Source organism: Nomascus leucogenys, chromosome 7b (assembly GCF_006542625.1).
Source record: "Nomascus leucogenys isolate Asia chromosome 7b, Asia_NLE_v1, whole genome shotgun sequence".
Taxonomy (NCBI): Eukaryota; Metazoa; Chordata; class Mammalia; order Primates; family Hylobatidae; genus Nomascus; species Nomascus leucogenys.
In genome coordinates, this window is record NC_044387.1 from 65,397,179 (window position 1) to 65,422,417 (window position 25,239).

At 36.3% G+C, this 25,239-nt stretch overlaps 1 protein-coding gene across 1 annotated transcript in view; it reads left to right on the forward strand.

Moving 5' to 3' along the window:
• Nucleotides 1-25,239, forward strand: part of HHIP (hedgehog interacting protein) — a 93,054-nt gene that overhangs the window by 59,056 nt on the left and 8,759 nt on the right. The window contains exons 5-11 of the mRNA XM_003257762.3: nucleotides 1,413-1,564; nucleotides 1,977-2,150; nucleotides 3,063-3,206; nucleotides 6,850-6,971; nucleotides 9,102-9,225; nucleotides 10,177-10,307; nucleotides 13,738-13,819. Coding sequence (XP_003257810.1) covers nucleotides 1,413-1,564; nucleotides 1,977-2,150; nucleotides 3,063-3,206; nucleotides 6,850-6,971; nucleotides 9,102-9,225; nucleotides 10,177-10,307; nucleotides 13,738-13,819 — 929 coding nt within the window. The remainder of the gene's footprint in view (nucleotides 1-1,412; nucleotides 1,565-1,976; nucleotides 2,151-3,062; nucleotides 3,207-6,849; nucleotides 6,972-9,101; nucleotides 9,226-10,176; nucleotides 10,308-13,737; nucleotides 13,820-25,239) is intronic.

Here is a 25,239-nt window from a genome sequence, read left to right on the forward strand (position 1 = left end):
CTCTGAAAGTGTGGATATTCTACTTTGGGTGATCTATATCTAAAAACAGTTTTCTCTAAGCCAGGAAACAAATCAGTGTTTATTAAAAGTAAACTTTTCTGCCTAAACCTTTCAATTCTGAACTCCATGTAAAGTAAGAACTACAAACAGTTCTGTGCTTTGCTAGTAACATATACTATTGTGTGGGGGACAAAAACATGAGAGTACTTCCATGACTGAACATGACCCTGTGAAGAGGTTGCAGTATTAGAGATTTTTTTTTCTCTGCTAACACTTGAGAAGGAATAACTTCTCCTAGCTTTTTGCCATAGGCTATGTTGTGATGTTTAATGGAATAAATAAGGTGATGTGCTATCACCAGTTGCAGCATCCAATTTCTATGCCATGTTTTTCACCGAGAAAGTGCTCCCTGGCTTTACTAGTATGTGAATTTTAAGGCCCTGATCTAGATAATTTTAGATACTTTGATTTCATTATAGAAATTCCTAGACTACTTGTGGGATAAAACAAAGGCTAAGACCATATTGAATTTCAACAAGTTGAATTAGCAGAAAATGAAGATAAAATGCCTTTCTATTTAAGAACATGATGATGTTTTAATTGTTATAGCATTTGGCATGCCTAATGTATACAATCCTTGACATTCATATAATAACACAAGAAAGTTGTTTGGGATTTTTCTTTAATTTCCTAGTGTCCCCTTTCCTCTCTAGCATTTCTCCCACTCCTTCCCCAGCCATGGCCTTTAGGTCTCCTCCTGCTGCTTCATCCTTCTGTAAAGAAAAACCCTATGCAGCGAAGGGATTCATGTAAAATTGCCTTATTTCTAGATAGATAGGCAAGGCTGCCTATTACCTAGCTATGATGAACAGACCACCATCGTTGTGACAACTGATGTAGATGCCTCCAGGGTAAAGCAAAGGTTTACATATTACACAAGCAATTTAACTGTTTTCTAAACATATTGCCAAGACAGTGGGAGTTGGCAGCCCACACTGTGTTTTAGGTTTTGGAGACTTGGATTAGAAGTGACTGTTGATTATGAACCTTTTTATTTGTCTTCTATGAACTACAAGCAACCTAGTAACCCGGGAAAGAATTCTTCACAGCACTTAAACTTGTCTTCCTAGCATCCCAAGATTACATACACAAATCACTTGACAAAAGTGGTGTAAGACTCTTGCGCATAGATAACCACACAAGACAATTGTCTTGTTCTAACCCTTTTTCAAGAGTTCCACAAAGTGAAACGTTTTATAATCCTTTTTTGTGCAGTAGGCAAGGAAGAAAAGAAAGGAGGTTGGGCAAAGATTATCCAAAAGAAAGAAAGAGACTCTTTTGGGGTTCCAGTTGAAACACAATAAAGAACATAATTAACTTTACAATTCTTTGTGTTTTTCATTTGACTGCAGGGAGGAGATGAAAGAGGACTGCTAAGCCTCGCATTCCATCCCAATTACAAGAAAAATGGAAAGTTGTATGTGTCTTATACCACCAACCAAGAACGGTGGGCTATTGGGCCTCATGACCACATTCTTAGGGTTGTGGAATACACAGTATCCAGGTATCACTAAAAGGCATCGAAGCATAGAAATTTTTCATCTTATTTTCTCATCATCTTTTCATAAGTTTTTTTATTTAGAAGTTGCAAATAAGTAGCCATAAGGTGGCAATAATAATAATAATAAATCATTATCTCCATCTTGCTGAAAACTCCATATGTGTCTTTAAGAGACATTGAGAACAACAATGGTTTTAACATTTTTCCTCAATTATCTCTCAATTTAAAGGCTACTTCTGAAACTTGGAAAATAATGTGATTTTCCAGCAATTTCTGTTAGCTCCATTTCAAATATATGTTTCCTTATTTACTATGTGCCAAGAGTTTGTTTTTTCATTTATATACTATTTACTTTCTGATGGACTCACCTTAAGTCTTTTAACAGTCATGGTATTGTTTCCTTCCCACAATGTAGAAAAAATCCACACCAAGTTGATTTGAGAACAGCCAGAGTCTTTCTTGAAGTTGCAGAACTCCACAGAAAGCATCTGGGAGGACAACTGCTCTTTGGCCCTGACGGCTTTTTGTACATCATTCTCGGTGATGGGATGATTACCCTGGATGATATGGAAGAAATGGATGGGTTAAGGTAAAAGGCTGATCACAAATGGGTTCCTCTCAAGGTTAAAATGGTTTAAGTGCCAGAAGAAAAGGTGGGCACCAGTGAATTAAAAACCATCTTTGAATGGTCACCTTGGTTAAATACTTAACTTTTGTCATCAGTGTCTGCATTTATGAAATGAAGAGGAATTCACTAATATGCTATGTGATCTTTTGTTTGTCATGAAAAGAGTTACTGTTGTGTAGTTCTCTGCTCCAGGGCTGCCTCTGCTCCACACAGCACTGAGAGGCAGTGGCTCTGTACAACCATACTGCCTCTCAACACTGCGTAATGGGCTAACATTGCCCAGCGAAGCTTCCTGGGGGTTATGGAATACATAGGTTTAGGCTGACAAAAATTAAGAGAACAGAGGCAAAAAAAAAAAAAAAAAGCAGTGTACTACTGATGCCACAGTCCTCAGCCACCATCACACTGTGTCTTGGTTCAGTTGCTTGTCTAGAATGCCCCGGTTTCATTTTCCACAATAAGGAATTTATTTTATTTAATTATTAGTTTATTTATTCAGACAAGGTCTCACTCTATTGCTCAGGCCAGCATGTAGCGGCACCATTATGGTTCACCGTGGCTTCAAACCCCTGGGCTCAAGAGATCCTCCTGGCCACGTGCCACCACATTGGGCTCATTTTAAAATTTTCTGTAGAGATGGAGCCTCGCTATGTTGCCAGGCTTGCCTTGAATTCTTGGCATGAAACAATCCTCGCACCTTGGCTTCCCGAAGTGCTGGGATTACAGATGTGAGCCACTGTATCCAGTCACTTTAATATTTTATTTCAACTAAGGGGATGATTCTTTCATCAATAGAGCAACCTCACCATATTTAATATAGGTGAAATATATAATGAAAATGTAAAACACATATTCTGTCCCCCAATTTCTCAGTGATTTCACAGGCTCAGTGCTACGGCTGGATGTGGACACAGACATGTGCAACGTGCCTTATTCCATACCAAGGAGCAACCCACACTTCAACAGCACCAACCAGCCCCCCGAAGTGTTTGCTCATGGGCTCCACGATCCAGGCAGGTGAGAACACAAGTCTGTCTTCTCACTGGCTTTTAACCCAGGTGGGGATCCAGGAACTGGAAAAATATAGTATAGAGCATATACCATCACAGAGCAGCCAAAGGTAGTACCTAAGGCCATGCCTCTAAAATCACAACAGGTCATTACTCAAGTGAGTATTTAGCACTCTGTCTTCTATTACTGTGAGAAGCAGATTGAGAAGGCAGATTAGACAACGAAAAGGACAAATTCATGGAGAAAATTTCACCTTAAAATGTGGAGAGGTTATTATCAGATAAACACTATTGGACTAGTATAATGACCAAGACTTTAATCTGAACAGTTTAGAGAGAGAAACTTTTTGATTTGTCTCCTTAAATCCCGCTAAGTCTTAAGTTCTTTATATATTACATGGGGGTGATAATAACTGCCTTGCAGTGATTAAATAAAAATCTGTAAGTAAAGTAGCAAATAGTGTGTCTGACCCCTGGTAGGTTTTAAATGAATTGCAATTCTTGTTATCATAGCTTCACTTAAATATGATGCTGCAGTGTTAATTTGCAAGGAGTTGAGCTAAATATTAACTTTTATTTCACTTTGAAAACATTGCAAATACTAAAGGACTCCATATTAACTGTTGGTACTATAATGAACCAAAACAAAGGAAAACCAAAAAGTATGTAGAGTGAGAAATTTGGGGTACATTTTGTAAAAATGCTATGAAGTATAATACAGCAATTTAGTAACGAAAGCTTCATCCAGTCTATGGTCTATTATTCGTACTCAGGGATATCTGGCCACATTCATTCATTTACTAAGTTATTATTACCATTTAATGTTTATTGAGTGTTCACTATGTGCAAGGTGAATATTTCTGAAACTTTTTATTTTTATAATCCCTCGTGCCCTTCATCTCCCCTCCATCAAACCCAAGACTACAGTTCATTTCCTTTTTGGCATCTCAGCAGATCTTAAAATCTGTGAGACAGGGAATACTTAAGGTGGGTTCAGGATGTGGAGGAAACTGTCACATTCCATTCCTAGAGCTCAGAACTCACAGATACCACCACAAAGCAACACTTTGAAGTCAGGCAGCCTGAGTCACCACAATCCCACTGGAGCTTTCTCACAACCTTCCTGGGGGTCCTGAACCTCAATGCAAAAACATGGGATGGGGTGCTTTACAGACCAGATGTGTGGCAAGATGCCTGTGCTGCGGAGCCTCCCCACCTCTGGTGGCAGAGGGCTGAAGGAAAAGTTGGTGTTTATATTCCACCTCCCTCCAAAAGTACTCTAAGCAAAAGACGATTTAATAAAGCAGAAAGAAAACTAAATTAATTATTGGTTAAAAATAAAGGGAACTTTTATTAAGCACTTGCTACGGGGTGCTGAACTAAGTATCTTGTGTACTTTATCTCCTCTCTGCTTCTCAGCAAGGCTCACCATCAGCCCCACTTCTCCCACTCCCCTTTTATTAATAGAGAAGTTAAAGGACAGTGGTAGATGCACAGCAAAATTGAGAAAAAGGTATAGACATTTTTTATATTACCCTTACCTCCACACATGCATAGTCTCTCCCATTATGATCATCCCCACAGAGAAACATTTGTCATAGTTGAGGAACTGACATTGACACGTCATAATCACCCAGAGCCCATGGTTTACATTAGGGTTCACTCTTGGTGTTGTGCATTCTGTAGGTTTAGACAAATGGATAATGACATGTATCCACCATTATAGTATCACCCAGAGAGTTTCACTGGCAGGGCCCTTTTTTACATGAGAAACTGAAGGTTACAAGGGTCAAGCAGTTCTTAGTGGACCTGGTATTCAGCCAGAGCCATGGCTCCAAGCCCCCAGCAACTCCACCTGGCCTGCTTTCCAAATTTGCTGTTTCTTGTTGGAAACAAGTCAAACCTCTTTTTCTCATAGTTTCTCCATCTTCAAAGAAAGGTAATAGAGGAAAATGTTCTCCCTGCTGTGGATTTAGTTCCACCTTAAGTCACAGCATGACTCTATCATGATCCCTGCCAGGCATTGTCTTCTGTGAATCATTGAACTAGAGAGGACAATAAAGGGACTGTTGCCACAGAACAACTAACCCATCTTTGGCAGGTCAGGCTTATGGTTTCCCTATCATGAATGAGATCATCTGGAGCCAAGAATTTATGTTTTGTTTTTTGTTTTTTTTTTTTATAATTGCTACATGACTCTTACGTCTCTTAAGAACCAGCACCAACTCTCAATTTTTTATTTTATTTTTAAAATTTCTTTATTAGCTTCAATGGTTTCATTTTGTTTTTAAGTAATTAATATATATTGTTGGCCTAGAACAGTGATTCTCAATGGGATAATTTTACCCCTAGGGGACATTTGGCAATGTCTGGAAACATTTTTGGTTTTCACAATTAGGGTGTGATGGGAGTGAGGGGGTGATGCTACTGGCATTTCGCCTGTAGAGGCCGGAGATGCTGCTAAACACCCTACAGCTGGCAGCACAGCCTCCCCAGACAAAAAATTACCTGGCCCAAAATGTCAGCAGTGCCAAGATTGAGAAACCTAAAAACAATGCAAGCCTGTTTTCCACACTTTCGATAACTTCCAAAATTGTATTATATAACTTCTTCCTTCCCCCAACCCAAGCTCCTCATACCCAGTCCCTCAGTGATTGAAACATTCCACAGACCTTGAACCCCTCTTATATTCCTGGCTTTGAACCAGATAACAGGCAGGTAGTGATGAAGTTGCAAGTCCTACCTCCCCTTATGGAGCTTCCTGTCAGTGGCTTAAGTCACAGAGATACTCTGGCCCCCAGATTAGGGATGGAAAACATGAAAACAGAGTCAACATAAAAGACCTCGATGTTTGTAGGGACCAGCTTTACTATATTCCTGGAATTAAAGCACATGTTTTCCTGTGTTAGAGCAGTCTAAGTTTTAGAATGCAGCAATTTCATGTAAGAAACCCAGAATTAATGTTATAACTAGTACTGTTTTGTGTGGCACAGAGATGAGTTGATGGTGACACTGTTGTTTTTCTTTTTATGTTATTTTACCTTAAGTTCTGGGATACATGTGCTGAACTTGGAGGTTTGTTACATAGGTTTACATGTGCCATGGTATTTTGCTGCACCTATCAACCTGTCGTCTAGGTTTTAAGCCCGCATGCGTTAGGTATTTGTCCTAATGCTCTTGTCCCCCTGCACCCTGCCCCCCAACAGGCCCCAGTGTCTGATGTTTCCCTCCCTGTGTCCATGTTTTCTCATTGTTCAACTCCCACTTATGAGTGAGAACATGCGGTGTTTGGTTTTCTGTTCCTGGATGGTGACACTGATTCTTATTCACAATACTTTACCAGTGTATTATACATATGATATTCCTTAAGAACAGACTAACAATTGTTTTAAGACAGTGTGCATATTTATAACATAAGAAATTATAAATCATAACAAGAGAAATTAAGAAATATATTCCAGAGATTAAGCTTCAACCAAGTAAGCAAACACATCGGACTACTTCCTTCAGTGTTTTCTAGAAGATCCAAACTAAATTGCCACAGGATCCCTGCCAGTCCACAAAGGGCTCCTTCCTATGTCAGGAATCTCCAGTCTGAGCTTGGAAAGGATCACGGTAGGAATTAATGTGTATGCCCTCTTGTTATGCAGATGTGCTGTGGATCGACATCCCACCGACATAAACATCAATTTAACGATACTTTGTTCAGACTCCAATGGAAAAAACAGATCATCAGCCAGAATCCTACAGATAATAAAGGGGAAAGATTACGGTATGTAGAGCATAATTTGCTGATTTTGCTTTAGTTCAAGTTTTGTCTTAGTATATTTAGTAATTGAAGAGAAAAGGATTTCTGAAAAATGAGCATTTGGGAAAGCATAAAAACACTGGCCTAACAATCATGCGGGAGTAAACTGCTCACTTTTTAAAGCTTCAGTGACTCTTACAAGCCCTGAGGGTTCCGTCTGGTTAATTACCATGGATTGAAAGGTTCTCAGTAGGTCCAAAAAATTTAACGGTCCTTCAAAAGTTAGCAGCTTATATTTTGCTCATCAGAGAATCAAGATGAGTAACTTCTATTCAATAGGGGAGAGCAGCTTGTCTTAACATCTTATATATAGAGAAAAAACAAGTGTTAAAAGTAAGACATTTCTCAATATCCAACGTGCCTGTCTCAGCAGTTAGGAAAACTGTAAGTGACTCAAATAAGAATGTAATTTTTTAAAAAATGTTTATCTTAGAGAAAACAAAGTAATCAACTTGTAAAAACAAGTCATGGGAATGGGACATTTAAGCAGCATTTTTAATAACATGATTACTTGAATATTTAGAGAGAACATGTAAAAATATAAAGTTGGATAATAATAAAGTTCAAAACACTTAGCATTTTTCAATATTTTAGTATTTATTCCTTTTGAAGGAAGCAATATATCAACCATTATTATGATTCAGGAAACACAGTAGATTAAGATTATTAAATTGATTGCTTTTTCTATTTACTCACTCAATACAGATATTTATTTAACACCAGGAATGAAGCAGCTGTGTTAGTTCATGTGGTATTTAGTTATTTTACTTTTTTTTTCAGGTGTGTGTGTGTGTATGTGCATCTTTTAAAAGCCAAACCAAAGAGTAATGTGATTTGGAAAAAAAAAAACTAATGAGTCACTAGCTTGATGGAATTTTGGCTATATTTGTAGATTAAACAAAATTCTACAGTCACATTAATTGAGGTTAAGCTAAAATTGGTTATAATATTAACAGCACTACATTTATTTATTTTAAAACACATCTACAGTGCTTACTACATGCCAGACCCTGTAGTAAGCACTTTATACTCATTTCCTTTACAGAACAACTCATGTGATAGGCACTATCATTGGCCACATTGTACAAATGAGGAAACTGAGGCACAGAAAGATTAATTGTCACACAACACAAAGTGGCAGAGTCTGGATTTGAATCTGAGCTGCCTAACTCCAGAGTTTGTGACCTTAATTATTCAATTATGCTACCTCTCAGTGTGCTCATTATTTAAAATTTCTCTTTTGTACTTTTTTGTAGTCTCATATACACCATAACCACATGGGAGGGGAAGAGCTCATTAAAAATTACTATGTTTTCACAAAAGCTTTTGATAAAATCTGTTGATAATCACTTATTTGATATTAAATATATAAAAGGTAATTTTCAGATTAATTTGCAAGTAGCTTTAGAGTTTTTCCATTACAATTAGCAGGCAGATATCCAAGTATGTAATGGCCTGCACAGAAAGATAGAGACACAAGACTATACACATGTAATCAGGAGTTATTGAAATAGACTTTGTTATCCACACAACTCTATAAACAGAACATTAAAATATTTTAAATGAAGATATTACTTCACTAAGTTACAACATTTTCACATACAGAATAAATGCATGTTTAAAGACCTTTTATGTACTATGTTTTTATTTTCATTAAAGTGTAGGCTTTTAAACATTTTACATATTTTGGCAGAGGTCTGTCTCAATTTACTCAATATATGCAGAAGCATTTCTACACAAAACTTAGCATGTAAAGCCTTAAATGTTTTTTTAAAGTATTTTGGTTCAAAGTAATAATCACGAGTCCCAAAATATCCAGATTCTAATTTCATTGAAAACTTGGTATGTCTTGAAAATTACAACAGCAAGCATTTGCAGAGCATTCTGATTTCATTAAGCTGTACATGGATGTCCTTTAAAGTTGATACTATTTAGCAAAGACTGTTCTCATTAAATAGCTCTAGCAAGAAATCCTTTGGTGTATCATAGAACACATTTCAGAGTTAAATTACTATAGTAATTTTTGTTTGGTGTACATTCTTTTTACTTTATGAAAATATGTTTCATTTGATCTAATGCTATGTTTCTTTCCAGAAAGTGAGCCATCACTTTTAGAATTCAAGCCATTCAGTAATGGTCCTTTGGTTGGTGGATTTGTATACCGGGGCTGCCAGTCAGAAAGATTGTATGGAAGCTATGTGTTTGGAGATCGTAATGGGTAGGTTTCCTGATACCACAACAGTATGATATACCAAATGACATATCCATTAATCATTTGGCAAACTGCCACAAAATATTCAAATGATTATCTCTTTTTGTGCATCAGATGGGGAATACACATAAATATTATTTACTTTTAGTTCCATAGATATAGTGGTTTAATTGAAGAACTTCCAAAAAGATGCTCTCTCGACAGGCTTGATAAATTTCATCAAATAATTTTTAAGGGCACAGAAGTCTTCAGATGGACTTATCATATTATTTAGTCTCTTCCCTTCATCCTCAACATAAATTTACCATGACAATAAATAATTTGAAAACTATTGTTTTACTTGCTGTATAAATATTTTTAAAATTATATTGGAAGGCTCAAGATTTTTGGTTTTGCCAAATTTTCAGGACTTTAAGCAAGATAATATAATTTGTCTCTATAAGTAGGAATAATACAAAATTAAATTTTAGTCTCAATTTTCAAGGTCACATTGTGGATAATTTTAAGAAACTCTGTGACAAAATCCAAATTAAGAATCTTGTTTTCCAAGTCACTGGCATTCAGGCATATGGCAGAGCTGATACTCTTGGTCGCTGTAAGGAGCTAGAAAAATGTACTGACCCCATGCTCTTCCCCTGTCCCTCTCTCTGATTAATAGCACAGCATGGATTCTAGTCCTGGCGAGGAAGTATCATTCTCTGGATGAAGGGGAGGGCTTTTCTCATACTCAGGTACTTTTAGTGCCCCCTCCAAACAAAATACTATCTTTAAGTACTTTCTCCGCATATGGGAATTTCACAGTACTCACACACATTATGGGCTATATTATTTTTCCCTTTAGAAGCCAGGTCTATGGCAAAGCAATTGTTTGTTATGAATTTTATTTTAAACATTTTATTGTCATCAATAAACAAAAGTATGTATTCATTGTAGCTTTATGGTATGTTTTTGTTGTAGGAATTTCTTAACTCTCCAGCAAAGTCCTGTGACAAAGCAATGGCAAGAAAAACCACTCTGTCTCGGCACTAGTGGGTCCTGTAGAGGCTACTTTTCCGGTCACATCTTGGGATTTGGAGAAGATGAACTAGGTACCATACAACCTGGTTCTGTTAAGTTTCATTCTCACCTCCTTTTTCAAGAGGCTTTGGTCTGCCCTGAAGAATAAATATAGCAATCTTATCCTCTACTTGTTGGAAATGTAATCTACAGCAAAGATGAGCTACTCCAGAGATTAAGACAGTCCAGTTACATATTCTCTACCAGTAACTTTTCCCTGAGGGCCTTTATATTTTATTTTCACACTAGAAATCCTAAAATATAGGGCAGAAAAATGGGAGGCAGGAAAAGAATTTTTTAGTCCTGAAGAGATAATTTTTTAAATGTTTAATGATATTTTTGATTATACATCTGAGTAGTTTGTGTATATTCTCCATCTAAAAACCTTTCCATTTATCCATGTCTCTTGGAATAAATAAAAAAGTTTTGCTGGAATCTGAAACTTGCCTTACCCGCTATTTCCTTTTTATTTCTTTTTTCTTTTTGCCCATTGGGGCATGAAATTTGAGCAAGATCATCTGAGTGCAGATCTTCTTTCCAATAGAATAGAAATTATGTTCTCATGGGACAATCTATGGTATAACATATAATATACTTCTTGGCATGCTTACCAAAATGTATGCAGCTTAAAAGCCAAAAAAAGAAGTTGAAATTGAAATATGATCAATCAGTGAGTAAAAATTTTACTCTCTACTAATTTAAATTACAGAGATCAATGTAGTTTCATAGTGACTCCTTTTAAAAAATAATATTCAAACAAACCTTAACTACTATGCTCCTTTAGCCTCAGAGATAAATTTCTAGGCATAAAGAAGAATGTATGTTTCCCATGTTAATCAGAATATTTTCTCTAAAACTTCAGATTTAGTTTTTTTACATCAAATGGAGACTTCATCAGAAATAGTTTCGTGCCCTTTACTTAGAATAATAAGAGACTTAGACAAGACTGTTGAAACGCATAAGATACATTTCAGAGCCACAGGAATATAACAATTCAAAGAAGAGAATCCAGTCTATTCTTTTCTTGTTCCAGCACTGAAAGCAATTTAAAATTTTTCCTTAACATTCCCCTACCCCACTCAAAGGAACCAGAAAGATACTTCTCCTCACTTACATCCTCTGTAATATAATTTTAATTTCACTGGCAAACAATGATTTCAAATTTAAAAGAATGAGGCCGGGCATGGTGGCTCACGCCTGTAATCCCAGCAATTTGGGAGGCCAAGGCAGGTGGATCGTCTGACATTGGGAATTCAAGACCAGCCTGGCCAACGTGGTGAAGCTCTGTCTCTATAAAAACTACAAAAAATTAGCTGGGTATAGTGGCAGGCCCCTGTAATCACAGTTACTTGGGAGGCTGAGGCAGGAGAATCACTTGAACCCTGGAGGTGGAGGTTGCAGTGAGCTGAGATCTCACCATTGCTCTCCAGCCTGGGCAACACGAGCAAAACTCCATCTCAAAAATAAAAAAAAAAAAAAAAGTAAAAGAATGGTTTGTGTCTGAGTTAGAGATGAATGTTTAAATGTTGTGACTGAATAATTCTGATTTTCCCAGACCTTGCTACAAATGATTCATCATCACTCATTATGTTAACATCACCACCATTAGGTAAAATATCCCAAATGTCTGTGTACACTTAATACTATTTAGAAGCAGAAACAAAAAATAAAAATATATAATTCTGACTCTCCAAAAGCTACAACCCTGTATATATCTCATAATTAAAATAAATACAGTTTCACTGGATTACATTTTAATGTGAAACTTGCTAGCTTTAATTGAAGAACCATATAAGAAAATGAGTAAGTTTTTGCACCTTTTGAAATAAAAGTATTGAGAGTCCGAGACTTTGCATATTTTTTTTAACTATAAAGTCAGGATGAGTTTGTTGTGAGGATTAAATGAAGTAAACTATAAAATACTTGACAAAATAATATTAATTCTTTTGCTTACATTCCTTTGCTTTGTACTTTCATTTTTATTTTTTCTGTTGTGCCTACGTTTTTAGTACAAACTGTGTAAATCCTTTTCAGAAGTAGAAAAGTAGCAGGATGTGTTTAATGCACAATAATAAGAGAAATATAGACTAAAGGATTTTTCATGAGGGAGGACCAAATATAAATTTTAAAACTTTATAAATGTGTAATTATAAATATGGCTTCTAATTTTCTATTCACATGATCAATTCAACACATAGAATTATATGGAAGTAGTGGTAATAAACCGGGTGGTTTTCTCCTAAAAGAGTACCCCATCTGTTGTATTTCATCATTATGAACACAGCTAGCATCAAGAGTTAGAGTTTAGAGAGTTCAGACTGAGCATCAAGGTCTCTCTCTCTCTCTCTTTCTCTCTCTCTCTCTCTCCCCTCTCCCCCAGTGTTTAACATATTTTGATGTAGTTTCATATCTTCTAAAAAAGATAAAGATTAAGAAGGCACAACCCAATTTCATGTGGCCTCAAATTATCAATTAACGGTAACAATTTGATAACTGACGTGTATCAATCTTGCACAGAAATAAATCAAGATAAAATTTGTCCATTCAATATCCATTCTACAAATATTTATTGAGCACTTACTCTGTGCAAAGCTCTGTTCTGGATGCTAGGGATGCAGCAGCGGATAAAGAGACAAAAGTCTAAACTAGTGTCATGAAATTTATATTGTACAGGAGGAGGAAAATCCAAATAAATTTTTTTAAAAATACTGTATATAAATTGGTAATAAATGCTTTGAAGAAAAATCTAGTAGTGAAGAGGAATTTGTTGGGAGTTGGGGAAGGTGTGATTTTAAAGTGCAGCCAGGAAAGGTGATATTTAAGTACAGCCTTGAAGAAGGGGGAAAAAAATGAACCTAGTGGAGACTCGCAGGAAGATGGAGCCTGTAATAGGGGCCTGGAACAGCAAGAACCTGAGACAGGAGCCTCAGCTGGGAACTTGCCTCTCATGTGTGAAATCACAAGCCGGTGAGGCTAGAGAAGAGTGAACAAGAGGGAAAATGTTGCAGATGAGGTTATAGCAGTAAGTGCTACTGTCAGGACTTGCTTTTGCTCTGGATGAGATAAGAAGCTATTGCAGGGCATTGAAACAAAGGAGTGTGATCCAACTTACATGATCTAACTCCTTTGAAAAGAATCACTGCGGCTGGTACGTTGAGAATACACACAGAAGAACAAGAGTGGCAACAGGGAGCTCAGTTCAACAGCTGTTGCCATAATCTAGATGAGAAATAATATCTGCTTGTACTGGAGTAATAGTGGGATATGGAAAGGAGTGACTGGAATCTGGAATTCTGGATGCACTGTAAGGGCAGACATGTGAGACTCTTGCATAATCTTTAGGCAAGTGATTTTCTTGTGGATAGATGGAGATAGATTGACATACAGAATAACTGCCAGGCAATAGGAAGTAAGGACCTGTACTGCTATAAATTTGCTTATTGTTATTTCTTTCTTTAACAGGTGAAGTTTACATTTTATCAAGCAGTAAAAGTATGACCCAGACTCACAATGGAAAACTCTACAAAATTGTAGATCCCAAAAGGTGAGATTTCTTTTTATCCCATTAAGTCAAGTAATTTTCTTCTTCCAATTATTTTAGTTCATTCAATTAATGATAGGAACGTCACAATTAGCAATCAGCCAAGATGTACACTTCTGCCATTTCCATATGCTTAGCGCTGTCCTGAAAGGATTTTCTTTGCCTGTCTATGATGACTGATGCCACTATGCAGAACTTTAAAAGCTCATTCGTGTCGTTCTTGCTGTCATCACAGAGAGCATTATATTTATGGAATCAGAGTCCTCAGTTAAAAGCCAGAAAGGGGCCCTGACGTGTGAGGCAGTGGCTTAGGCTCTGGTGTTGGAAGCCATAAACCCTCCTTATTGTTAAGAAAATGAGAAACATACTGGCAGACATGACAGCTGCTTAGTATGATTTTTGTTAAGTAAACAGGTAAGTTACTTTGGCAGTTCAACATCTGAGCCTCATTTGGAAACTATCTGAAAGCTTGCAGTGCTCATGAAGACTGTGGTGACTAGACAAATAAAAACTTCAGTAGGGTTTTGTTATTTGCTTCAGCAAAAGAAAGATTTGAATGTTTTAATCCTTTAAAGAATATGTTTATCTCGCCCCAGTCCTTCCCACTCACCCATCACAACATTTATACATATGTACTTCAGTCATCTTGAATCATCACTAGTCAGTTGTTAATTTCACGGATCAAACCTGAGCTATCAGAAGCTGATAAAATTATATGTTGTCGAAAATACATTAGTCATAAATTTAGAAACAGCTAATCATACCAAAATCTAAGGACTCTCACAGACACGACTGTTGTTGAGCACTGGGACTTGTTACTCTTTAGCCACACCATGCTGCAAATTTCGGATTTCTTCTATACTATTTTCATGACTCCATTTTCAAATTTCAATTCAAGTCTTTTTCAAAAGAATTAATTCTAATAATCTGAAAAGTTTACTAAGGGCATTTTAAAATATTCTTTGTAAATTGTAAATTGTATATGTTTTTCTGAGATTTTGTCCTTTTTCTATATGACAAAACGCTTTTCTGAGGGAAATGTAGGTTGACATTGGCTCAAACAAAAAGAAGAATCAGTTCAAACAATCTCTGGGCAGTATCACATATCACATATCACAGGTTGATAACATCCCTTCTCTATTTAACAGTATACATTTTCTTTCACAGTAAGATAAATATCCATCTATATACTATAGCGATTTTTTTTTCCGCAAGTGTGAAATTAATGACCTCCATAAGAAAAGCAAAGATAAATGAAAATAAAATCAGACACTTAGGGGATTACTGAAGTTGGCAACCTTAAGAATAAAAATCAAACTAATGTTAATTCACAAAATAGCGGCATTCTAAAGACTCATAATGAGGTGTAGGGATTTCACTCAGACATAATACAATTAGTTTCAAAACAGTCATTGTTATTCCGTTACACTGTCTAAGTCTACATGTTTTTGCAAAGTACCTGGTAGCATTGTAATGGATTCTCTCTCCTTCTCACAAAAACCTTTCTCTCATTATCTGGATTGTTTAGTCTGTGGCTGAGTTTAGGTGCATTTTACACCTTCAATCTATTATTAGTGTCTAATTACCAAGGTTGCCATAAGGGACCTTGGCTTTGTGATCTTAGTTCTCCTCTAGTAGGGTGGTCTCAGAGTGACATACCTGAAGGCCTGACTTCTCATTATGGTGCCTGTTTCTGGTGTGTCATGTCATGTGGGGGGCCCGGGTTAAGATTTGTGTTTGCTTTTCAGAAGGTGGGGGAAGTAACAGAGTCCCAGAGAAACTGTCCTTGTACACAGACATGTGCATAAATTTCAAAATTAAACTGACTATAAGAAAACAAATGTTTTTATAAACATTTGTTGGGAGCCTCATGCTGTTTTGATTTGGCCATCAATGTTTATTATCATAATATTTTTTCCTAGATGAGTTGAAGTTCTATATAAGCAGACACTTAAGTATGTGAACAGGATTATTTTGGAAACAAACTAATTACAAGCATAGTAGTGTTCAGGATGTCTGTGTTAGGGCAGAATTGTTTTTCTAAAATTTTTGAGGTGGAATTTTAAAAAAGAATCTTATCGCTAAAAAAACAATATATAGACACGTTTTGTTATACCAAAAATCAAACACAAATTAAACTCTTAGGTTAATTGTATTCTCATACCAAAACCCCCAGGTTTGCTAGAATAATGTTTTCAGAATAACTTTTAAACATCAGTTGATTTGTGGCCCAAGAAGAGAAAAGCAGCAAACTATGAAATTTTTATTTTCTGTATTATATGTCATAGAAGTTACATTCTTACCATAGGATTTATGTTTTGCGTATTTTTCCCTACATGTGCACACACACAGACACACACAAAAACACACACATACACACAATGAGGGAGTTTAGAAAACACAGAAACTATATATGCAGTATCTCTTAAATCATTTTGGCAAAAACAGATAAAGTTCTAGTATTACCACCTCAGTCTTTAAGGACAATTTGATCTAAAGCTGTTAAGTTACATAATCATTTACATAAGTTCAAATCAATTACAGTGTGAGCAATCTCAGAAAAAGATGGTGAGATATTCTCTTGTAAAAATTAAATGCCATTGTTTAGCACGAAAAGAAAATAGAAAATGCCTAGAACTCAGGAGTTATTTAAGGAAAAAAAAAACAAAAAAACTTCCAGGCCAGGCGTGGTGGCTCATACCTGTAATCCCAGCACTTTGGGAGGCCGAGGTGGGTGGATCACCTGAGGTCAGGAGTTTGAGACTAGCCTGGTCAACCTGGTAAAAACTCTGTCTCTAGTAAAACTACAAAAAATTAGCTGGGCATGGTGGCGGGTGCCTGTAATCCCAGCTACTTGGTAGGCTGAGGCAGGAGAATCACTTGAACCCAGGAGGAGGAGGTTGCAGTGAGCCAAGATTACGCCATTGCACTCCAGCCTGGGTGACAGAGCAAGACTTTGTCTCAAAAACAAAGCAACTTCCTAGGAAACAGAAAAGGAATTAAGTTTGCCTACATGTTAGAACATTGTACACGCTCCTGGAATACCTTCAGGGATTGAACAGTCACAGCTTATGGCAGAGCAGAGTTAGGGTCAAATCAACACCAGTCACCCAGTTGGCTCAGCCAACCCACAGGATCCAAAAAAGTCTCTAGTACTGAATTCAGCATGCCATAGCCTGGGGGATCCTCCAGCTAGCAGTTCTGGAAAACAGATTTAGATGAACTGAGCACAAAATCTTGGCAATAACTTTACTTTCACTTAGTAGTGCCATTTAAAACTAGTCAAGATTGGGAGCAAGTCTATCTAGGTCAGACAGGGAGTCAATTGGTCTGGTCTCTAAATCTTCCTTAATGTAGCACTCAGCATAGATTATTTCACCATACTGTGCCCCTCTGTCCATCAAAAAATATATAGAAGGTGACATTTCTGTCCCTGCTGCATTCTACAGAGGGCTGTGAAGGTGTTTAAATAATCTATTTTAAACACATTACATTCTTTAGTAATTTTTGTGTGTTTATTCCAGGCATTCCAGGATTATTTTCAGGTGATCTCTCAACTTTTAAGGTTCCTTTAGTTCCAAAATTGGAATAAAGACATCTATGGAGCTTCTAAGAATGCTCAATAGATCCAGGCGTGGTGGCCCACGCCTGTAATCCCAGCACTTTGGGAGGCCAAGATGGGAGGATCACTTGAGGTCAGGAGTTCAAGACCAGCCTGGCCAACATGGTGAAACCCTCTATCTACTAAAAATACAAAACATTAGCTGGGCATGGTAGTGCAGGCCTGTAATCCCAGCTATTCAGGAGGCTGAAGCAGGATAATCACTTGAATCCAGGAGGTGGAGGTTGCAGTGAGCCAAGATCATGCCACTGCACACTGCAGCCTGGGCAACAGGGCGAGACTCTGTTTCCAAAAAAAAAAAAAAACTCTCAATACGTACTTTTCAAATTATACCTTGGATGCTCTTTGCTAAATCCTTTCAGAATTACACAAATGTTCCTAGGGGTGGAAATTAAAGAATTCTGACAAAGTTGTAACTTCCAAGATTTATGTTTATAGAACACAAATTTTTTCATAGAATTGACAAATATTATTTAATTTTTGTTTCAGATGAACTTAAACCAAATGACTTTTTTTGAAACATTTCCAGGGTTTATTTCTCTAGGAATTTGTAAAGGAAAATTATTCTCCATCATGTTGATTTAATTACTATGTACCCACTCTTGCTATATTTTAACATATCATTTATCTGTTACCCAACCAAGTCACACAGACCATTCCCTTAATAAATCTATAAATTAACAATGCAAATTCCAGGCTTGAGAGGTCACTTTACATACATGTTGTATCCCCAATCTCCTCTGTGACCAATATCAAAAACTGCCCCTCATTCCTCTTCACCCCATGGCCCACTTACTGCCCTTTGTTTATTGTTTTCTTAATATCTTCATCCTACTCCTTATTAGACTGGATGCTAAAGAGTGCTTTTTCAAAAAAAATCACTTCATAAGAGGAAACCAGTTCTGTTTATCCTTTGCATATGTCTCAGGGAGCCAGCAGGCAGCTCTGCCACCCTAAAGAAAGTTACACATAATAGAGCAGCTTTAGCCCAATAAGCCAGTCTAGTCCCAATTCATCAGTCAAAGTTTTATGCAAGTGGCCCCCCTAAGTTGATAAATTCCCACAGTGCCTGTTGACCCAGCTGCCAAGTCCTCTTGCAGCAGGTGGTGTTTTCATGGCCACCCTGACAGTAATACAAACTGTTTAGCAGCTCCATTGACCTTTCAGCTATTAACAGGGATACAGGCTCCACTAGGGACTAGTTTTCAAACATGACAGAATTTCTTAACACTAGAGGTCATGAACAAGTATATGCCCTATAAAAGTCCATTCAGCATGGTGGATTTGAAGAATAAGAGGCAAGGAAACATTTTCCACATTTTTGCTATCGTCATTATTCTATGCATCCAGTAACCAAAGATGAATATATATGTATCTTCCTGACTATATTTTACTATCAGTATACTAGATTTCCTGTTGTGGTGCACAATACCTTTTCAACTAATAAATCCCTACTAAGCTGCCATATAGCATCTGAAATTTTAGAGATATACTACAAAAGAATTGGGCAAGATCAAAGTTGAAACTTCTAATGAATGGATGAGCATGCATACATAATAGATGGTAGCAGCCTGAGTATCACTAAAATTTTATTCATACTTTAGTAAGATTTGCATACATGTACATGTATACAGACACACTGAAACATACAGGAAACACATGAAATGTTATGTAGAGCTGTACCTATTTCAAAATAAATAGGTGCTATTATATAATAATTTATGACAAAAACTTTGTGTGACCATGTTATTTTAAAGTGTTTATGTCTTATTTTTAAAAAACATCATATGCTTTTATTCCAAATGCTGACAGATTTGTATTTATAAAATGCAAAACTACTTCTATTTCTCCCCTACTTGAAATCCTTCACTGGTCTCCCACAGCTATTAAAGATGAATCTAAACTCTTAATTTTTCCCCAACTTTAAGGTATAATTGACAAATAAGAATTGCATATATTTACAGTGTACAACATGATGTTTTGATAAATGTTGTGAAATGACTGAGTCAAGTTAACTAGCATATCTGTCACCTTACCTACTTATCATTATTTATGGTGAGAACATATATCAGTCTTCTCGTGTGTGTGTGTGTATATATATATACACATATATATGTATAAGTATATAGATATATATATATATGTGTGTGTATATATATATATCCTATTTCCTGGAAATGTGACATATGACCACAGCATTCAAAGGAATTTTCTCTTTTATACTAAGTAGTCTCTCTTAAGCTATCAATTTTGATACTTAGAGTATCATCTTCTTTAGTAATTGGACAGACTGCTATGAAAACTTGACTGAATTGCCACTTCAAACTGGCATTCATTTAAAAAGCTATAAAATGGAGAATGTGAATGGTGAAGAATATATTCTTCAAAGTGAGACTTATATATTGAGTCAAAAATTCTTAAAAGCATTTTCTTTTCAATTAACATGGTCACCACCACTGCCATGCCCACCAGTACCTCTTCTAGGACAATGCTAGAAGTCTGATATTAGTCCTTTTGAATATCTTATACTTTTATAGTAAGTTAGTATGTCAACAGATATTGCAGTACCTTAGATAAAGACAGATTTAATGTTGCATTAGATATGTCTAAAACAGTCATGCAAATTTTTTGAAAAGATGTTTTCTAGAGGAAGACGTAGCTTATAAAGAAAAAAACTGCATCTTAGCATCATTTTGTTACTAGTTCATTTTGGTTGAGTTAAAAAATCTGTTACTTAAATGACTTATTTTTGTCAACTGTGACAAATGAATGATATATGAACATCAAAATTTGGAAATTCATCAGGTTAGTCATCTTCAAAGAGAATTTGAACTGACATTCCTGTGCTCTTTTATAGGAAAGAAACTTGTTTTAAATCTTTTCTCCTTTAAAGCATTTAGTGAATCTTAAATTTCTACCTTTGTATGATATGAAATTAAAACACTGGTATATCTATTGCTTTATAAGTGGGGAAATGGAGCTAAGAATTTATTTTTTGATGATTTCTAAAACAAAAATACTGCATTCTTTAAGTCTTTTGAATTATGTTGTAATACAAGTGTTATTATTTATTCTGTGGGTGTGTGTGCGTGCGTGTGTGTGTGTGTGTTTGAGACGGAGTTTTGTTCTTGATGCCCAAGATTGAGTGCAATGGCACGATCTCGGCTCACTGCAACCTCTGCCTCCTGGGTTCAAGCGATTCTCCTGTCTCAGCCTCCCAAGTAGCTGGGATTACAGGTGCACACTACCAAACCCGGCTAATTTTTTGTATTTTTTGTAGAGACGGGGTTTCACCATGTTGGCCAGGCTGGTCTCGAACTCCTGGCCTCAGGTGATCTGCCTGCCTTGGCCTCCCAAGGTGCTGGGATTACAGACATGAGCCACCGTGTCCAGCCTATTTACTCTATTTGTTAATATTACTTGTCATTCTCCTGGGCTATTTTCATCACAATAAAAATAGATAAAATCAGAAAAAATTTCTCTGGTTATATTGTTACTAAAGCAATACTTGTGTCTAACATTTTTATCAATTATGGTTTATGAATTAAGTATTTAAATTAAAAACTTGATTTTGGACATGAAATTCTGAACAGAATATATTTCCTTCTTTATATTAGGAAGCAATGGCATTGGCTTTTTTATTATACCCTAATTATTTAGTTTTTATTTTTGTGTCATATCAGAGTAAGTACAGATATAATCCAAGATTCCTGATTTCATTAAGTCCTGATTTCATTAGAAGCATTTTTTGTATGTCTCCTGTGTTCAATATATTATATTTGCATTATGTGCTACAGAGGGAAAGAATGAATGGGAAGTTGGTCCCATCCCCTAAGGAGTTTATTTTTACTTTAAATCAGGAGATTGCATATATTATTAAAATGTAAAAAATATTATTTGAGGTAAAACACTTTGAAACAAAAATACTGTACCCTAACACTGTACATTATAAATTGCCAAATTAATGATCCAGAACTTATTGATGTAGGTAAAATTCACCATGATTTGGTTTCCCATTGAAGTCTGTTCTGCTACAGTGCAGATTTATTTAACACTAATAAGCTCATATACAAAAGAGAATATCAGCACAACATGAAAGTAGTTATGTAGCTTTTCAAGCAAGACGTAAAGAGAATTATAAGGAAAGCAACATGCCCTCAGCCTAGCTGTTGCACAGGCAGAAAAAGCCTTCTCAACTGAGCCGTCAATGAAAAGTAAGTGCCTGTACTGGGTTTCCCTCTTTCAGGATGCATCCCACAGTCTTCCATGGCTCTCTTCAGGGTGCACATCCTCTTTTCAGAGTTCCACTTCCATCATTATTTTGTTTTGTGTGTTTGTAATCTCTCCTGAAGCAACCTCCAGCTACTTCTGAGCTGCTCACTTGGTTGCACAAACTTTCTTCCAAGATAACAGCTTTTGTTTTCACCACTGCTTTAATTACAAAGCTGCACAGATCTTGAGGGGTCTGTCCCAAACCAATTCTTCCCATAAGCCCTTGTCTTAGTCAGCTGAGGTTGTTATAACAAAATACCTAGGTGGCTTAAACAACAGACTTCTGATCGTACTGGAGGAAATCCAAGAGCAGGGTGCCAGCATGGTTGGATGCTTGGTGAAGGCTCCGTTTCTGGTTTGCATATTGCCACCTTCTCACTATATCCTAACACGATAGAGAGAGAAAGAAAGCAAGCTCTCTGGTGACACTTCTTATAATGGCAATAACCGCATCATGGGGGCTCTATCTTCATGACCTTATTTAAATCTCACTTCTTCCCAAAGACCCTGTCTCCTAATGCTGTTATTTTGGGGGTTAGGGCCTCAATATGTGATTTTGGAGGGAAACAAGCAGTCCATAACAGCCCCCTTATTTTAAGTGCCATTTTGTGGAATACAATATTTTTCAGGAACACGTACATTGAATTACAGTAGAAATGCCTATTTTTCTATATTCACTGCTCATATTATAGTTGATCAGTTTCTAAAGCTAGGATATTGCAAATACAATACGACAAATACCTAAGGCAATTTGATAAAACTGGACCTTGTCTTTTTATCTAAAAGCACATGACATTATTATTCAGTTTCATTAATCTTTTCTCCTAGGTTTTCCCTGTAAGATATTACATAACTTTTCATGTCCTGAATTTCCCATGGAAATATATTCACTGAGTTAAGTCGATAAACCAAAGTTGATACAGGAGATCCACATGCCCTTTTAGTTATTCGTGTGCTGTGGTGTTGATGTTTGTATAGTGAGATTAATAGGACCTGAAATATGGGTACATTGTTACCTTTTTTCCTAAAGTAAGAGGGCCAGTTCAGTGGAAAGAACACTGAACCAGGAAAGAGTTCCAGAATTCTCTGTAACTAGCTGTGTGAAAGCCACTTAATCTCTTCATACACTTTCTGATCTTTTAAATTTAAGAATTACAAAGCTGACCCTCTCTCATGAGAAAAAAGTTAAACTTGAAAAATGTAAGTGGCTTCATTATTTGCTTTTATTATGGTTGCATCTTTAACCACAGAAGAAAATTAGATGGATTATTTGTGAAATTTCTGACAACGTTATTAGGAGTAGACAGTCAAACCTGTGGCTCAATTCACTAAGTTACTACTGCTTTTGCCTCCTTTGAAAGGTTTAGTGCCAACTCAGTTTCAAACTGCCTAGGTATTAAAGCCAAGTAACACTATTTCTCAGTGAGCAAGTGAGTTCAACATGTGAGGAAGAGACTTTTAAATCTCAGAAATCCTCAAAATGAAGAGAATATTAGTCGCAAAGAAGACAGCCAATGCTAAGCCCCACTTGTTTTCAGCACATTTCAGGACAAAGAAATTTCTAGACACTATGTAAAAATAAGAACATTAGCTTTATCCATCCTAAACTCAAATTTTAGAAATATTTAGTACAAATTAAAAATTAGAATATGATTTATAAGGTACATAAATTCAGAGTTATCCTTAAATTCAAAGGTTTTTTTTCCTCTTTATTCTAGTATCAGAGTTATTTAAGAATACACAATACAGATATTTCTGCAGCCTACATATGCTATAATGTCAAGGAAGGTATTCCTTAAAAATAAAATGAAAGCAGTAACTCTTAAAACATTTAATTTCTTGCTGTACTTCAGATAGTACTTGAAAAATACATTAGGAAATGTGTGTTGCTGTCAATACTGCCATGAAGTCCCAATGAGATCAACATTACATGGTTACACAGGAAGAGATTCCATTGGCTCCATTCTTCTACCTGGAATATGATTGTATTATAACTATATGATTCCTCAGTGAAATTGAGTTTGTATAATGCATTGTTGTTTTTAAAGCTGCCTACAAAATGGCTATGTGTAGTCTCAAAACATGCGGTAAATCCTTCAGAATACAGCATTCTGCTCCTTATAAGTAAACTGACACTGCAGAAAGAAGCACCGATATGACCAGGAAAAATTCAGTGAACAGCCAGATTAAAGACAATTACGAAGAAGAAAAATAACAGTTTGTGTACTGCCTTCGAGAAAGGCACTAAAATGATTAATAAAAAGATGACACAGCAAGTACTATACTAGCACTTATTCCTATTGCTAAAGCTTCACAGATGGGAGACAGTAAAAATTTATCCCATCATAAGAAATTTTTCACTTCCTTACCCTTTTTTAGGTAAAAGTGATGAGTATTGGCTTAAAAATGATGAGTGGTCAAGGATAATCACTGTGTATCAAATTGCTTACAGCATGAGGAAATTCATTAAACCATAGAATCTGCTGTGGCATTCGAAGACTGCCTCCTTGTTCAGGGCAAGGACTCCACCCAGCTGGAAGATTTCAGAGCATTCTGTACTTGGAAGTGCCTGAATACACTAATTAATGGCCACATTGATTCCTTCTGGCTGGGAAATGGACCTAATTTAGAAACAGGCCTCACAAACTTGAATATGCATGTGAGTCACCTGGCCATTTTGTTAAAGATTCAAAATCAGTAGATCTGGGGTTAGGGCCTGAGATTCTGCATTCTGTGGAATGAGGATTTTGACTTACCAATTTTTCCTAACTCATGAGAATGAAAGAAAGCATGGAAGAAAAGTAGTTTTTTAAATGTTAGAGTTGCAAGGGTGCTCTTTTCCATGTGTCCCAATGTGTCTGTGGGTAAAGGAGTAACACAGCTCTTATGTCACCTTCCACCCTTAAACATAAAGCTGTCTAAGACAGGCTACAGAATTATTACATCTTCTAATACCTCCATCAGGATTTCATACATAAGTATTACTCTTGATCTGTATATCTTGTTTTACAATGAAATGAATTCAAAATCTGGACACCTCACAAAAATTTCAGAATGAGCTCCTTTCCTTTTTGTTAGACAAAATAGATTTCTGCAGTGCTCATTTGGAAGGGTAGTCCTGCTCAGACAGGATTTATCCTCTACCTCCACACAGAATCAGAGGACTTCTCATGTACTGATTTATTTGTTCATCCCCTAAATTAAATATCATGAAATGAAAACCGTTCAGAATACCACTACCCAAAGACATTCACTGTTGGTCTTCGCTATTCATAGAAAGTCATCACCTCTAATGGATGTTATAAATAACTTATGCTTCTTAACTTCCTTTTTTTCAAAAAAGTATCCAAATCTTTATACTACTACACAAAGCAAGCCAAAGTTGGTTTCTAAGAAAATTTTTTAAATTTCTGAAAACTGTGCTTTATACATTAAAGAATGTTGGACAGTTTTTTGCACTAGGGTTTTAGTGTTTCATTATTTGTCATGCGTGAAGGGATTAGGAAATATGTTTTTCTGATTTAAATTA